This window comes from Emiliania huxleyi (assembly GCF_000372725.1).
Source record: "Emiliania huxleyi CCMP1516 unplaced genomic scaffold EMIHUscaffold_39, whole genome shotgun sequence".
Taxonomy (NCBI): Eukaryota; Haptophyta; order Isochrysidales; family Noelaerhabdaceae; genus Emiliania; species Emiliania huxleyi.
Genome location: NW_005199045.1, coordinates 508016 through 524309, shown reverse-complemented (window position 1 = coordinate 524309; position 16294 = coordinate 508016). Strand labels below are relative to the sequence as shown.

The 16294-nt window shown below is 65.6% G+C and overlaps 4 protein-coding genes across 4 annotated transcripts; 2 read left to right on the top strand and 2 right to left on the bottom strand.

The window, feature by feature from the left end:
- Nucleotides 1-390: 390 nt before the first annotated feature.
- EMIHUDRAFT_209487 (hypothetical protein) lies at nucleotides 391-3611 on the top strand (the record flags this gene model as incomplete). Its single annotated transcript, XM_005771235.1, has 10 exons — nucleotides 391-888; nucleotides 950-994; nucleotides 1240-1844; nucleotides 2033-2165; nucleotides 2400-2426; nucleotides 2498-2677; nucleotides 2750-2935; nucleotides 3027-3068; nucleotides 3208-3403; nucleotides 3565-3611. The coding sequence occupies 10 exons, from the start codon at nucleotides 391-393 to the stop codon at nucleotides 3609-3611; spliced, it is 1959 nt and encodes a 652-aa protein (XP_005771292.1).
- A 254-nt stretch (nucleotides 3612-3865) lies between these two features.
- Nucleotides 3866-4709, bottom strand: EMIHUDRAFT_209486 (hypothetical protein; the record flags this gene model as incomplete). Its single annotated transcript, XM_005771234.1, has 2 exons — nucleotides 3866-4080; nucleotides 4229-4709. 2 exons carry the CDS (start codon nucleotides 4707-4709, stop codon nucleotides 3866-3868), a joined length of 696 nt encoding a protein of 231 aa, XP_005771291.1.
- A 994-nt stretch (nucleotides 4710-5703) lies between these two features.
- EMIHUDRAFT_45739 (cyclophilin) lies at nucleotides 5704-6376 on the bottom strand (the record flags this gene model as incomplete). The annotated part of the gene is made up of 2 exons (XM_005771233.1): nucleotides 5704-5958; nucleotides 6173-6376. Coding segments are annotated over 2 exons (459 nt in total), but the record flags the coding sequence as incomplete, so codon positions are not given.
- Nucleotides 6377-8626: 2250 nt separating this feature from the next.
- On the top strand, nucleotides 8627-9482 carry EMIHUDRAFT_427386 (hypothetical protein; the record flags this gene model as incomplete). Its single annotated transcript, XM_005771232.1, has 3 exons — nucleotides 8627-8638; nucleotides 8721-8813; nucleotides 8982-9482. The coding sequence occupies 3 exons, from the start codon at nucleotides 8630-8632 to the stop codon at nucleotides 9243-9245; spliced, it is 366 nt and encodes a 121-aa protein (XP_005771289.1). The 3' UTR covers nucleotides 9246-9482.
- Between the last annotated feature and the right edge of the window lie 6812 nt (nucleotides 9483-16294).

Genomic DNA, 16294 nt, shown 5'->3' with positions numbered 1-16294 from the left:
GGCTCACCCATTGTGGAAGTGAGGGACTGCTCGACCCCCCCGGATCATGCTGAACAAGCTCCTCTTGTAGCTCGATCGGTCACACCGCCATCGCCGTCGGGGAGAGGGGGGACGACACTGCTTCGGCAGCGTGCACCTCGATCCTGTACCGTGTTTGTTATGACCCCCCCCGATGAACACACCAGTGAGGGTGGGCGAGACGATCGAGGGGTCCCGTACCATGCGGAACCGACCCTATCCAGTGCTCAAGTGCTCAAAAGTACACATATCAGTCAGATGATTGGCATCGGGTTACGGGCAAGAAAGCCCTAGCCCCGGTGTGAGTGCAAAAATTCTTCATCGGCGCGCCGACAGAGTCCACGATCGGCTGCTTCGCTCCCCCGGGGTCTGATGATCCACATCCTCCTGTCATCAAGCGTCCTGTCCTTTGGCCTCGTCCCTGCGATTACGAGATCGAGCCGGCTCAGACGACTGCGCCCTGTGTGCGACGTTTATGCATCGGTCAGCGATCGCGAGGTTGCCGAGTTGCTGTGCGATGCATCCGCCGACGATTGCGACGTGGCCGAGTTGGAGCAACGGCCGATGAGGCTGCCGCCTCCGCGCACTCCTACCCGCGCGGGCTACGTGGCGGACCCTTCCCTCGTGAGCTGGGCTCCCTTTACATACGCGGAGCCGTATGTGCGGCGGTCTGCTGCACGCGATTACGCAAGAACCACCCTCTCGAAGCTGCCACCGCTGCCGCCCCTCCGGGTTGTACTCATGGGTGGCGTAGCGGCCGGCAAAGGAACCATCGCGCCGATGCTCTCGCAGGCCTTTCGGGTGCGCTGCATCGGCGTCGGCGAGCTGCTCCGCGGCGAGACGCGGGCGCGGCGAGCCCGCGGCGTGGAGGTGCGCGGCGGACCGCGAGCCCTCCTCCTATTCGTCTGATCACCTCGCCCCCATTGAGCAGGCATCGCATGTCATGGCTGCTGGCGTGCTCCTCCCCGACGAGCTGGTGCTGCAGCTCCTCGGGGAGCGGCTCGGCGGCGGCACGGACGCGTCGCGCAACGGCTGGCTCCTGGACGGCTTCCCGAGAACAACGTCTCAGGAGAGAGAGAGAGAGAGCCTCTCCCTGCTGCTGGCCCACATCACCCCTGCTTCGCTCCTGGGCCTCGCTCCCCCGCCCCTGCCGCGTCGCGCCGGCGGCGCTGCGGTGAGCCTCCCAATGCGACCTTCGCCCTCCGCCTGCCGCCCTCCTAGGCGGAGGCGTTGGTCGGCGGTAGCTGGGCCGAGCTGCGGCCGGATGCGGTCGTGTTGGTGGAGCGGCCAGACGAGCTGGCGCGAGAATTTGCGCTCGGCCGCTGCTGCGATTCGGCGACGGGGCAGACGTACCACCCAGTCTACGCGCCCGCGCCCGCCGAGATCTGCGAGCGGCTCGTGTGGCGCGTCGACGACACGAGCGACGCGCTCAACCGGCGCCTCTCGGACCACAAGCGGTCAGTCGAGGCGATCGTGGGCGTTTTCGAGAGCGCGGGCATACCGCTGCGCCGCTTCGACAACGCGCGCAGCGAGCTCGAGACGTTCGGCGAAGTTGCGGAATTCCTCCGGAGTGTGGCCATGGGGAAGCTCGAGGCTGCGCGCAGCGATTTGGCGGGCGGGAGGGGGAGGAAGATGAGCTTGGATGAGGTGGGGGCCGCGATGCAGCCTTCGCCGGCGGACCCGGCCGACGTGGCGCCCTACTGCTTCCTCGACGAGGACGAGGAGGAGTGCCTCTCTCGCTTCCAGCGCGAGCGGCGGCGCAGCGCGCCCGACGACGTCGACGCATTTTGCGGCGCCGGCGAGTCAGAGGGCGAGTGCGTCATCCGGTGAGGGGCACTGCCCAGACGCTTCCGAGACGCTTCCGAGACGCTTCCGAGACACCTCCAGCTCTCCCCCCTTCCCTGTTGGGCCCCGCTGCCCCGCCCCCAATCGACGGGCCTGACCCTCCAGCGGCCGCTCCGCTCGCGCCGCGACGCTGCCTCGTCCAATCGCGGGCGCTGCGACACGTCCGCAGGTACAAGGAGGAGGCGGGGCGTGGGGAGCTCTTGGCGGCGGTGCAGCGGTGCAACTCGTACGCGCTTCGCGAGTTCACGCCGCTGCTGGTCGGCGACGAGCAGGTCGGCTGGCTCAACCCGACAGTTCTCGAGGTGCACCTCCCCATACCCCTCCCCCACACCCGCCCACCCACCGTCAACGTGCTTCACCTTCCAGGCATCACAAAGCTCAGCCTTCCCCAGGCGCTCACCACGCAGCTCGCCGTCGGCCGCGCGTGCGAGCTCGTCGAGGCGAGCATGCTGCGCAGCGAGGCGGCCGCGGCGGCCGCCGGCCAGTGCGAGAACGGGTTCGCCGTGCGGATCGCTCCCGGCGCGAGCGGCGCCAAGGAGCGGTCGGAGTTTGCGGCCGCGCTTGTGGAGGAGAGTCCGCAGACGACGGGGGGTCGCTTCGGCGCTCCATGATGGCAGCCACGTGCGACCCATAGGAGCTAGTGGAGGACGGCGTCATCCCGCGCTCCAAGCTGCGGCACGAGCTGCAGGACGTGCACCCCTTCTCGGCCGGATTCGTCGCCGCGGGCGGCGGCGTGGCGCCGGTGCTCCGCATGGAGCGCGCCTCGATGATCTATTTTGGAGTGCCGTCCTACGGTGTGCACGTGAATGGGTGGGTGCGCGACCCGAGGCGGCCTTCCTCGCGCGAGCCCTCTGCGATGTGGGTCGCGACGCGCTCCATGTCCAAGGCGACCTACCCCGGGCTGCTCGACCAGATGGTCGCCGGCGGCCAGCCCACGGCCCTCACGTTCGACGAGAACGTGCGCAAGGAGTGCGAGGAGGAGGCGAGTCTACCGCCGGAGGTGATCGCCGCCATCGAGCCGGCCGGGTCAGTGTCGTATCGGTATGCGACGCCCAAGGGACTGTCGACCAAGGTGCGATCTGGTCCCTCTCTCCGCCTTCTCCTCCCTTGTCAATCCTTCTGAACCCTTGTCGCTCCTTCTCACTCCCTGCTCTCTACGCAAGGTGCTGATGACCCACGACGTCGAGATGCCGCAGGGGCTGCAGGTCGCCACTTACCGACACGTCATGGACACTCCCCAGACAACCCCTGGACTTTCCTCACCTCCTCTGCCCTTCGAGTGGGGATCCTGCCCATCTGGAGGACGTGGAGATGCGGCGATGGCCCACCCTTGGCCCACACTAGCGCGTCGCTCACCTTGCGCTCACGTCCCGCTTTCAGCCTTTATGCTCCGACGGCGAGGTGGAGCAGTTCCGCCTCCTGCCCATCGCCGAGGTCCTGCGCTCGCTGCGGGAGGATTTGCCGGTGTGGAAGCCAAACTCTGCGCTCGTCGCGATTGACTTTCTCGTTCGGCATCGCCTCGTGAGCGAGTCGGAGCCAGGTTACGCCGAGCTCGTCCGGCTGCTTCGTCAGAGAGTGTCGTAAAGCCCTGCACGACGCTCTCGCGGGGAGATCGCGGATCCTGTCGCTGTCCCTGTCGAGCCTGCGAGATACGTATACGCGGCGCGCGGGCCCCGCTCTCTAGCTCTCTTCTGTTTTCAGGCGTCGCGTGCACCCCAGACGCAGTGACAAAATATGATAACATTTGAGAGCCACATTGGTCCTCACAGTTTACGTCTTCTGTCGTCCACTAAAGCCGTATCCACACTATCTGGACATGTTGAATTCTATATTTCTAAAAAGATAAGTGCGGCTTGCAAGCTTCGCCGGCGGCAAGTGCATTAGCCCTGCATTGGCCCCTGCGCTCCTACCCGCCGCGGCGCTGGTGCTGCGCCGGCGCCGCCAGGGTGCGACGCCTGGTCACCCTTGGGTGTGGGGTGGGGGGGGGGGGGGCAGCGGCCCTTCATCGCGGCCTCGCGCGGTCCGGATCGATGCCGCGCGCGCGCAGCTGGTCTCGGATCGAGTCCGAAGTTGCAAAGTCCTTCGCGCGCTTCGCCTCCAGCCACCGGTCCAGCTGTGCCTCGGTTGCGGCGTCGTACTCTTGCCGTGGCCGCTTGGCGCCCGCCGCCGGGCCCTGGGCGAAACCGCCGCCGTACCCCATCGGAGGGCCTCCGTACCCTCCAGGGTAGCCGTACCCGCCGGGTGGGGGGCCCCCGTAGGGCGGCGGCGGCCTGTAGCCGTACCCGCCGCCGCCGTACCCGCCGCCGCCGTACCCGCCGCCGTACCCGCCGCCACCGCCGCCGCCGCCGCCGCCCTGAGGGAACACCTATGTGGCGAAAGGCGAGTGACGCCACCTTTGTTGAGGGAGACTCGGTGGCACGGGTGCCACGCACGTCGCGCGGACGGGCGCGGTCCGGATCGACCCCGGCGGCGCGTAGCTTCTCACGGATTGCGTCGGCCGTCACAAAGTCTTTCGCACGCTTAGCGTTGACCCACTTGTCGAGCTCCACGTCCACGTTGATCCCGTTGGAGGAAGAGGTGCCCCTCTGGTCGGCAGGCAGGAGGGCAAGCACGCGCTCGCAGAGCTCGCGCGCCGCAGCTGCAGCCGAAGGCTCCGACAGCACCGCCGAACCGGCATCCTCGCACGCCTCGGCCGCAGAGCGGAGCACGCCGATGCAGGAGGGCTCGCTGGGCGCGGCGGCGGGCGAGCTGTCCGGCGCGGGGGCGTGCAGCGTGTGCGCGTCGGCATCGGCGGACTGAGGCGGCGAGGCGTCCGTCGCGGGGGCACTCTGAGCTGGCGTCTCCATGGTGACCCTGAAAATAACGTCGGAGTTGTCAGTCAGCGCGGGCGAGCGTGGGTTCCACCGGGTTAAGCCACACTAAAATTTAGCCCGCGCTAACCCGCGCTTACCGAAGGACTCACTAACGTGTGGGCTACTCGCAGCGGCGCTGTGGGAATAGGATCGCGGGTGGCGTGGAGCGGTTGAGCATCCCTCCGGGGGCCCCTCTGCGCCGGGGAGGCGTTGTTGGAGGCTAGGGAGGGTGGTACCTTTCGTGAAACTGAAACGCGGAACGCGATCTGTCTCGCGTTCCTCAACGCTTGCGATTCAGCTGTCGCGCCGCTGGATGATCTTGCTCAGCTCGCCGAGCTCGACCTGAACGCTCAGCGGCGCGACCGCTGAATCGCACGCAGCCGTTCGTGCTGCACGCATGCATCGTTGCAGTTTCAGGTTACTTCCCCCCCCTCCCTAGGACGCAAGCGTCCGTCGCCCGTTTTCAAACTCGGGGCCAACTCCGCTACGCTCCGACCCGAATTTGGAGGGCCGCCTAAAAGTTTAAGGTGTTGCTGCGCAAAAGGTAGGTAGGGTGCCCAACAGGGGTCAGGGCCCAAAAAAAGAAAGAAAAAATAAATCGGGCAACCCCGATCGCAGCACTTCGTGTTGGAGAGTCGAGAAGTTGAGATTCAATGACTAGAGGAGGGAGGGACGCTGGGGATGGCGGTCTCAAAGGTATAACCCAGCCAGCCGCAGCCCTAACGTAGAGCCGTAAAGTACCCCCCTAACCCTTGCAATGTCCGTTTTCTTTTTCAAATTCTTTCTTTCTTCCCGTCCATGCAAACCCTCAGCACACCCGTCGGACTCTTTCCACACCCACGCTCACTCTCGCTCATTCGGCGCACTTGTGCATCTTCCGCCCCTGCACGACGCTCTCCTCGGCGGTGCGCCGCGCGCAGCGCGGGCCTACCGACGGCCGGGGCTCGCAAGCCGCGAGGCAGCCGGCTGCAGCGACGACGGCGGTGCCCGTGGCGCTCTCCTTGGCGGAGAGCTTGTTGATCGCCATCATGGTGTCGTGGCCCGAGACCACCTCGCCAAAGATTGTGTACGAGCCGTCGAGGTGCGGGGCGGGAGAGACCACCACCGAAAAGTGGCCCGAGTTCGAGTCGGGCCCCGAGTTCGCCGCCGAGAGCAGCCCGGCGCGGTCGTGCCTAAGGAAGGTGAGGTAAAACTTCTCCACACACACGAGGTGGTGGGACAGGGAGGGGGGCAATCCTCGCGACTCAAAGTCCAGATGGATAGGTGAGCGGTGTGCGTGCGTGCGTGCGTGCGTGCGTGCGTGCGTGCGTGCGTGCGTGCGTGCGTGCGTGCGTGCGTGCGTGCGTGCGTGCGTGCGTGCGTGCGTGCGTGCGTGCGTGCGTGCGTGCGTGCGTGTCGTGCCTCAGCGCGAGGCCACCCGGGTCGTCATCAAAGGACGATCCCCAGATGGAGCCGACACCGTTGACGCCCGCCTGGTCGATAAACTGGTCTATGATGCGGTAGAATCGCATGCCGGAAAAGGTGAGCTTACCCCCCTTCTCTCCCGTGCACATTGCGCGAAAGTTCTCAGCCGCGCGCGGCGCCTCTGTGGCGTACAGCACAAACTCCATCCTCGACGCCGCGCCCCCGTTGATGGACACGTCCAGAAAGACCCTCGGGTTGGTCGGCCGTGTCCGCCGCGCCGCGCGCTCCGCCTCTCCTGCCGCGCGCGCCGCCGCCACCTCCGCCGCCTCGGCGTCGGAGAGGAGCGCACCAGACACCCAGCCTTGGCCGCGCGAGCGCACGACGGGCAGTAGGCTCTGGGAGCGAGTCTTGCCCCAGCACTCGCCGCGCTTCGGGCCGCCGCATCCGGCGGCCGAGGCGCAAAAGACCCAGACGGCGCAACCCGAGCGACCGGGGTGCGCCGCGCTGTGAGTGCGGCAGGACGCGCAGCAAGCGGCGCTGTCGGGCTGGATGTTGTCCTTACCCCACATCGCCACCCCAGCGCCGTCATACTCAGCGCCGTCCTCGCCATAGCATTTGGCATCGAGGGCCGCCTCCGCCGGCCCATGAGCCGCCGCGCTCCCCTCACCCTCGCCGCCGCCGCCGCCGTGCGAGGCGGCCGCGAAGCTTCCGGCATCCACCCACCTCGAAAACGCGCTGGCCGCGTCGGTGACCTTTGGACGGCCGCCGCTCGAGCTGGTCCAGTTGCTGGGGTGCTGGGAGTGCCACGCGGGCGCGCCTCGGCCTTCTCCGTGCTGAAGCGCGCCGTGCCGAGATGCGTCGCCGGGCACCTGCTTGCTGGCAGGTGCTGGAGCAGCGAGCTTGGACACCACGAGGATTGCGACGAGGAAAACGAGCAGAAATGCCTGTCGGGCCCGAGTGCGCCGCCGCTGCTCGTCCTTGCGCTGCTTCTTCGAGGCCTTGCTCTCCTCGTCGCCGGGAGGTCCCTCCTCTAGGCGGAGGGACGCGCCCTCCATGGCGTTGTTTTGCGTCGAGCGCGCAGACAGAGTTGGAAGCACCTGTGCTGCACGAATGGTTGGACAGGTGTGAACGTGCCCTCCCCCGGGGCCACGGCGCCGCAGGCGCCTGTTGATAGGTCCAGGTGATAGCCCTGGATGGGCAATGCATACGCCTGATCGGGCCTCGGGGCTCTGTGGTCAGATTTGTGACGCCGCCGCACCGCGCCGCGGCCGGGGGCCGTCCGGAGGCCAAGGATGGCCGTGGCGGACCGGGACGAGCTCTGGGAGGTAAAGTGTCAGCATATACATTGTAGAGACCAACCTTTTGCACAATATCTCTCAGTCTAGCTAAGCCAGGGGAGGCGATGCCGGGGCCGTACAGCAGCTTGAGGTGCTTCGCCGGCGTGCGTCCCGGAGCGGTGCCGGACGGGCGGTCCGTGGGAGGAAAACGAGGGACAGCACCGACGGCGCTCTGATTCGACTTTTAACTTCAAACAAAGCCCACCGCACGCGCCGCGACGCGGCGCGTGCGGTAGGCACTCGGGATTTTGTCAGATCGGCGTGTTCACGCCGGGATCGTGTCCCTCACAACCTGGGCAACCATTCAGGGCGACGAGTAAGCACTCCCAACAGTAAGCACTCCCAACTTGACTCTAGCGTGTGGGTGAAACCCTGCCCAGCCCCCCTCCGTGTCGCGATGCGCTCCCCGCTCTCGTTCCCCTGTGAGCTGTGTCCCTGATCGTCCTTCCAAGATCCTGCTCGTGCAGGTGGGACCCTGTCCTTCTCCCACCCCTCGTTTCGCGTGTCCGTTTTATTTATTACCTCCTGCTCTCCTATGCCACGTGGCTGTGTGTTGTGTGTGATTGGGTTTCTATGTTTGCGATTTGGATTTTGGATTTTCTACGACTCTTTTTTATTTATTTATTTAAGAATTTTGAATTCGCGCTTGCACAACTTTGGGGGACTGACGCGCACTGGCAGTAACACGTGAAAGAAGAATCTTACTTTCTTGCGCAGGCAGCCGAAGAACAAAAAGAGTTGTTTGGTATTGCTAAATCTCTCTCTCTCTCTCACTCTCGCCGAGGCGGGTTACGGGCTAGAGAGCCCTAGGCCTAGCCCCGGGGGTGCGCGTTCGCAGGGAAAGGGCCGTAAAGTAAACATGGGTCTCCGAGGGTTCGTTCCGTGCACCGGGTTTCCCCTTAACTGCAGAACGCCCTTGGCTGCACGAGGTCCAATTCTTCTCGCCAAGCACCCACCTGAGGGAGGGTGTAGAGGATGTAGAGAGTGTAGAGCGCTGTAGAGCTGTAGAGATGTAGAGCGCTCTGGAGCGCTGTAGAGCTGTAGAGCTCTTCCGCCACCACACAGGGATTTCAAGGAGAGGAGTGTGGTGCTAGGCGTCGCGGCCTGCGCGAATTCTTCTCGCCAAGCACGGGGCTGCGCCAGGCCCCTCCTCTCTCCTCCTTCGCCCGCAACATGGCTCCCGTGCGTCGCCGCCCCCCGCTATCCGTCGCTGCTGCTCGCGCGTGGCGGAATGCCCACGCGCCCGCCCCTCCGCCGCCCGCAGGCCAAGAAGATCCAGAAGAAGAAGGTGGTCAAGAAGTTTGCGATTGACTGCTCGCAGCCGGTCGACGACGGCATCATGGATGCCGCGTCCTTTGTGCGCCCCCCCCCCCCCCCCCTCGCGGGCGCCGGTCGCGGGCTCTCGTCGTCCGCCCCTCCCCCCGCCGGCCTCATCGTCCCCTCCCGTCGCCGCACATCCCCTCGCGCCCGCTAGACGCTCGCCCCGCGGCGCGCCCCCAACCGGCTCGCGCACTGTGCCGCCCAGGAGAAGTTCCTGCTCGACAAGATCAAGGTGAATGGCAAGGTTGGCAACCTCGCCGACCTTGTGACGGTCTCCCGCGAGAAGGCGAAGGTGATTGTCTCTGCCGAGACGGACTTCTCCAAGCGCTATCTCAAGTACCTCTCCAAGAAGTACCTGAAGAAGCAGCAGCTGCGCGATTGGCTGCACGTCATTGCCAACAAGAAGGACTCGTACGAGCTCCGGTACTACAACATCCACGACAACGAGGCCGACGAGGACGAGGACTAAGCGGGCCCCCGCGCACTTTCTCCCGGAATTGCGGCCAGTGACGTCCGCGGCGGAGGTCGGCCGACGACGTTCGGCAACCCGGCGGCTCGCCGGCCCTCCGCCGCCGCGCACGCGCTGTCTGCCCGAGGTTCGTGGTGGCGTGCCCACGATAATCCCCCGGGCGGAATCGCCGCACCTGGCCTCACGGATAACACTAGTACCGCCAAAAGTGACCACCATATCTTGTGCGTATTCTGTCAGTCATGGTAATCTCTAGTCTTTCTTAGAGATTGAGAGGAGTGAGACCTGAAGATTTCAGGGCAGATCTCAGTCTCTAGTCCCGCCCTTGAGATCTCCCAAATCTTCGTCGAGACTTCAGCCACGAAATCTCAGCACTATGTCAAAACTACAGGGGTAGGCAATGAAACGGAGCTTTGCGCCCTTTCCCACCCGCCGGGGGGGCACCCAGGCCGGCCACCTGATCGGTAGTGGTGGACGGGAGGCGCGAACAGCGCCATCTTGGGGTCTTCACGCCGACCAGTGCTCCCGTCAGTGACCAGGAAGAGGGGCTGCGTGGCCTTCTCAGCCGCCGGCCGCGCGTCCGTGTGGTCTACAGTTAACCAACCACGAGCCCTGCTTCCGTTTTAACACAAATTGGGTGGCGAACTCGGCGCCCATAGCTCTGGCTCGAGTTTTAGCTATTATGTCGCGAAACGCATTAGCCGCTACATCGAAATTGCCGAGGAAGCCGAAATCACAGCTTCCGCTGTAGCGGCTAATGCGTTCTCCGAGGTCATGATCGTGGGCGGAAAACGAACCGGCACCCCGGCGGGGCACCTTACGGGCTGTGTTAAAACGAGAGCTCAGATCCCAACTTCACAGTGGGCCGCAGGAAAAGACACGCGATGAACCCGCACCCATCGTGCTGCCGGAGCTAGCTTCGAGGCGCCTTCAAAGCAGGTCGCAATGGCGCCGAAGAAGAAGCCTGCACACGGCCGCAAGGCCAAGGGCGTCATGCAAGGCGCTCATCGTCCTCCAAAGGAGGTCTCTGGTGCAGCCGGCTCGCGCGGTCCGTCTGAGCCCTCGTCACGATCGGAAGCACCACAATACGAGGCTGTCGGCGGCGAGTGGGTGGTGTGCCAAAAGCAGGCGCGCAGTCAGCGAGCTGAAGCCGTTCAAAAGGCCTCTCGCGCGTCTACCGTCCAAAAGGCGCGGCAGCCCGCCGCAGCCGCCGCCTCCAAGGCTGGGCAGACCGCCTCCGCTTGCGTTCGCCAACCCGGCTACGGCAAAGGTCGGTCACCCGCGACCGCCACAGGCGCCAGGACGGCGCAGCGGCCTCGCCTTGAGGACTCGCAGCTGACTAGCGCCGCTGGCGTCGCGACGGGTAGCCTCAGCGTGCAGCTGGCGGAGGCTGCGGCCGCAGACGCACTCGAGGCCCTCGAGACCGGTGTGCAGACTAGGCAATCTGCGTTGGCGAGGTCGCAGCTGCTGCGAGCGCAGCGGGCGGAGATTGAGACTGCGCTCGCCAATCTGCGCGAGCTCTGGCAGGAGAAGGAGCGCGACATGCTGCGCCTGCTCTCCAACCCGCAGGCTGCGTGGGGCACAGATGCCGTCTGGCAGCTGTCCATGGCCGAGTTTGCCTTGGAGACCATGGACGAGAACGCCGTCGCACTCAAGCCTCGCCGGCTAGGAATGTGCTTTCGCGCGCTTGCCGAGCAGGCGCGGCACCCCGACGAGATCCCGCGCCTCCGCGGGCTGTACGAGCTGCACGCCCTCCACGCGGTGCTGCAGCGCAGCCCCAGCCTCCAGCGCGAGCTGCGGGTCCAGCTCGAGCGCTTTAAGCGACAATACTGCTCGTTGCTGCGCGGCGCCGGACGCTTTCGCACGCTCGAAGTCCTGCCCGGCGAGACGATCCTCGAGCTTATGCGGCGCACTCACGTGGCCATGCTCTCGTGGCGGCCTCCCGGCAGACCCGGCGCGGCGGCGTCGACCCTGGCGCTGCCCGCGAGCCGAGCGGGGGGAGTCTACCTCCCAGAATGGCGAGAGGAGACGAACGTGCTCTACCATTCGGCGGCGGGTAAGACCCTCTCGCTGCGTGGCGCGCAGGGCGTCGCCACGGCCTGCTCGAAGCGGTACCTGAAGTCGCTCCCGGAGGCGGAGCGGCCGCAGCACGAGAGCCACGAGACGGTCCGCTTGCACGACATGCAGTTCTGGTTCGTGCAGCGCCAGAGAGCTGTGGAGAACTCCTTCTCGAAGCGGCGAAACGTGCTGCAGTGGGACGAGGTGACGATCAACAAGGTGGCCTGGGTCGTCGTCACGCTGTCGTGCGAGAGGCTGCCGGCGCTGCGTGAGCGCGAGGTGATCGCCACCTTTAAGCTCCGGCCAGACGCCGATGGCCACAAGAAGACGGGCGTGAACGTCGGCGCGAGCAACGTGCGCGCGGTCAACGAGCTCGGCCTGCCGATCGATCGGATCGACTTCTGCGTCTCCGACGGCACCGCCTCCAATGCCAGCTTGACCATTGCGTCGGAGCGGCACAAGGGCGGCGCCTTTGCGCACATCTGGACCTCGATGCGTGCGGCAAAGCACGTGCTGTGCTTCTTTATCCTCTGCTTGTCCCACGTGATCAACAACGAGGTGAAGAATGTCTGCGAGGCGGCTGGTGCCTGCCGCCGCGAGCACCTGCTCGCGCACTCGGGCTCCACCAAAAGCGGACGGCATCGCATCCCGGAGGCGCGCCACGCCCGACGTAAGAGGCGCTCACACACCCCTCCAACGCTTCCCCACGCTCCCTCTGACGCAGCTGCTGGCCGACGTCGTGCTCGCCGTCAAGGAGTCGAAGGGCTGCAAAAACTATGTCCGCGTCTCGGAGGGGCTGGCGCGTCTCGGCGACATGCCGGGAGGCGTGGACACCCGGTGGCTCTACTGGGTGTACACGTGCATGTGGCTGGCGCCCACGACGCGGCGCCTCGAGCTGATCGTGTGCTGTCTCTTGCACGAGTGGCTCTGCGCGCAGGGCGACGAGGGGCTCTTTGCCGACGCCGAGCAGACCGACGAGTTCGGTGAGAAGCTGGCGCTGACTGGCGCCACGCTGCTCGAGAAGGTGAGCTCGATCAAGGACGCCGCGCGGCGCGAGCTGCTGCTTGAGCTCCTCGACCCGGAGATACGCGTGTGGCTCTCGTTCCTGGCCATCTACGGCGAGCGGTCGGCCGACCGCTTCCTCAAGTTTACCGAGAACGACGGGCCGGGCGTGGCGTTCAAGGCACCCCGCGTGCTTCGCCTGCGGCTCGCCTACCTCGACGCGCTCGCCAGCGACAACGACGAGACGCGCGACCTCGAAGGCGGCCGTCCATGGAAGGGCGACTTTGCGCCGCTGCGAGCAATGGTCGCCAAGAACACGGCGGCGTTCTCGCGCCTGGATGTGCGGGCCATCGTGCGCAAGGCCGCACGCGCTGCTTCTACCTACTTCCGACAGCACACGGCAGCGTGGCGGACGAACCCCGCGCTCGTGGCGCTGGGAACTATGGACGAGGAGGGAGAGCATGCTGTTCTCTCGGCGCAGGAGCTGCTGGCGCTCGCGAAGCAGGGCCGGGGAGGCTTAATCCAGAGCATGCTGCCGCACCTCCCCGACTCGGCCGATGCCACCGAGCTCAGCGCTGCGATCACCAACGCCACCGAGGGGGTCGGCCTCTGGTTTCAGGACGACGCCCTCGGCGTCTTTAAGCTGCTGGCAAGCTGTAAGCGGCCGACGCAGCTGCGCGACGTGGCGGGCGGTAGCGACGTCTACGATTCCATCTGGAGCGTCGGCGTCTTTGTGCCGATCAGCAACTTCTTCTCGGAGACGGTCGTCAAGACGCTCTCTCGCGATTTGCACGGGACGCAGCGCCGGTCGGAGACGTGCGCGACAAGGCTCACGGCACCGCGGCACCGCGGGCACGTTTACCCGACAACGGCAGCCGATTGGAGCGCCGCGTCGGCCGCTCTCGGACACAACGTGTCCAAGCGAGTCACCGAGAAGGAGGGCCTCGCCGCGCAGCTGCAGGATCTCCGGCTCGACAGCATGGAGTTCTCGGCGTTCGTGGACGAGCCGCAGGAGGAGGAGGAGGAGGGCGGGGCGGAGGAGGAGGGGGAGGAGGGCTCGGGCGAGGCCGGAGGCTCGACCGACGCGGCCGACGGCGGGACGGCGAGCTCGGCGGAGGGCGAGGGTCGCCAGCCGGGCTGGCCGTTGGAGAAGGGCGTGAGCACAGCGGCGATCCGGAGGTCGCTGCAGGTGGGGAACGTCGTGGAGGTCCTCTGGGCCGTCCGGCAGGATGGAGACCCAGAGGTGTACCTCGCTCGCGTCGAGGCGGTCATGAGAATCAAGATAAAGATTCGCTGGCTGCACGAGGATACCGAGGAGGAGAACGTGTACGTGGAGTGCCCGTTCTTCACCAAGGTGGAGACATGGTCGATGAAACAGCTGTGGAACCCTGTCTCTGATGTGAGCCAGATTGGCTCGGCAGAGGCGCCTCGCTGGCGCCGCAGCGCGATAGCCGAGGACGCCGAGGGTGGGGGGGTGTCGTGGGACACGATCATATCAGACATGGAAGCCCGCGGGAAGGGAGAAGTAGAGACGGGAGGGGAGGACGAGGTCGAGGACGAGGCGCTGTTTGCCGGCAGACCCGGCTCCGACGACGTGGAGGTGGACGTCGAGCTGGTGGAGCCAGAGCTACAGGGACCGCCCCACTTGCGCGTCGGCGAGGCTGGCTACATCTCATCTTACCACCGGCAGTGGTTCAGCGACTCGAACCTCGCCAACGCACACTACGTAGACGAGCGTCCAGACGGCGAGAGTGGCGCCGGCTCGCCGCTGCGGTACAACTACCCCCGCGACGTAGCCTCGGCATGCAGCATCTTCCGTCAAAGAGGAGGGCAGCGGGTGCTGCAACTCTGCGACTGCGTGATGTTGCAGCAGGTCTGCGACGGCGCCCATTGGCACAACGTCGCGCTCATCGGGCCTCAGCGGCTCGCCGTGCACTGGGAGCCGTTCGGCACCAGCATTTTCAGCCGCACGCATCCTCTAGCGCGCGTTCGGGACGCCTTCGACGCGGCGCCAAAGGACACGGGCTGGCAGCTAGTCAGCGTGACGCTCAACTTGCAGAGCGACGGCTACCAGTGCGGGCCGTGGGCGCATTGGTTCCGCCGCCGCCTCTTCGCCTACTGCGCGGACGACGAGCTGATGAGCAAGCAGTCCTTTGCCGAGTACCTCTCGACCAGCCCGGGCATCAGCCCGCTCGGAGCGCTCAGGAACAGGAGGGAGCGAGAGGCCGCCGGCGCAGCAAACACGGCCTTCATGCACGAGGAGCGCGTGCGGCTGCGCTGGCTCCTCCGGGCAGCGGCGCGAGAGGACGCGCTTCCCTACGAGCATCCGCTGCAGGACGCCTTCCGCCGAGCAGGGGCTGCGGCGGCAGCGCGCGCGGACGCGGTCGTGCTCGACGAGGGCTTGGAAGGCGATGAAAAGTACTTCGACCTCTATGACGACTCGTGACGGCCTGCACAGGTCGCCCTGGTCGCCGTCGCCGTCTCGCCGCCTCATCCGCCAACACGGCCGTCGCCGCCAGGGCCGCCACTGCCATCGCCATCGCCGTCGCTGCTTCGCCCACCACTACCAGGGCCGTTGCTCTACCGCTCCCCAAGCGTATTGCCGGTGCTGTCACGGGCTGCCACTCCTAGTACCTTGCTGCTCGGTCGCGTTCAGTCTAGGTCGACACGCTACCCTGCCGTTCGGGCGCCGCTCACCGCTTCGCAGCGAGCCCGGGCTCTGTAAACATCTCCGTCGCGAGCTGCGCACGCCCCGCGGGTCCGTGTGACTGTAGCTGTATCTCCCAAACATCTCTCGCAGCTCAAAGCGATCTCCCCTAATCTCCACGGCTCGAGATTGCACGAGATAAAAACGGCGCTTTCGAGGTGGGGCGCCAAGATCTGGACAGCGGAGCGCGTAGAACGCGCGCTGCTGATGTGCACAGAGCCCGGGATGGCCAGCATCCGCCCTCGTGATCGCGAACGGCGCCGGTCGGCGCGTGCGGCTCTGGCAGCCGCCCGGCCGCGTCGGAGCTGCAGAGAGCGGCACGCGGCCCGGTGCCGTTCGGGCGCCGCTCACCGCTTCGCAGCGAGCCCGGGCTCTACAAACATCTCCGTCGCGAGCTGCGCACGCCCCGCGGGTCCGTGTGACTGTAGCTGTATCTCCCAAACATCTCCCGCAGCTCAAAGCGATCTCGGCCTAATCTCCATGGCTCGAGATTGCACGAGATAAACACGGCGCTCTCGAGGTGGGGCGCCAAGACCTGGATAGCGGAGCGCGTAGAACGCGCGCTGCCGATGTGCACAGAGCCCGGGATGGCCAGCATCCGCCCTCGTGGTCGCGAACGGCGCCGGTCGACGCGTGCGGCTCTGCGTCAACCAGTACGGAGCCCGAAATGCGTCCAAAAGTAAAAAAATCAGCTTTCCGCGCCTCTTCACTGCTCGCCGCCGCGCAGGCGTGTTCCGGGGGCCCAGTGGAGCATTTCATCTAGTGGCGGCACCAGCTCTAGAGAAATTTATAATTTCTCAGTGGGGTTTTGACATAGTGTCTCAGTTTCTAGAGGGGAAACGCGATACGCGTGAGATCTCAAATGGCGAAGATTCCTTTTCGCTTTGGGAGTTTGAGATTTCGATGAGGGGTGGGAGAGACTGAGACTGCATCTGCAAGCAAGAGAGATTCCGTTTTCGATGCAGAATGCTGTGTACTTCCTCAACCTTCCAACGCCATTGGAAGGCGCTCTCATCAGCAAGTCACCCAGGCACCAACTCCTGGGCGTTTACGCTTGACTACGAAACCATGCAGTGGATGCAGCTCGATCAAAACGGCGACGCCAACAGCTGGTCCCTGGGCGAGGATCCTCGCCCAGGATGAGGTGCGAGTCATGATGCTCGACCCAGCGTGCACCAAGTCGCTCACATTCCGTGAGTTCGTCAACGGGCCGAACACACTCTCCAAGTCGACTGCGATCTCGAACTCCGACAACTGGACCGGTGCACCGCGGAGGACGATG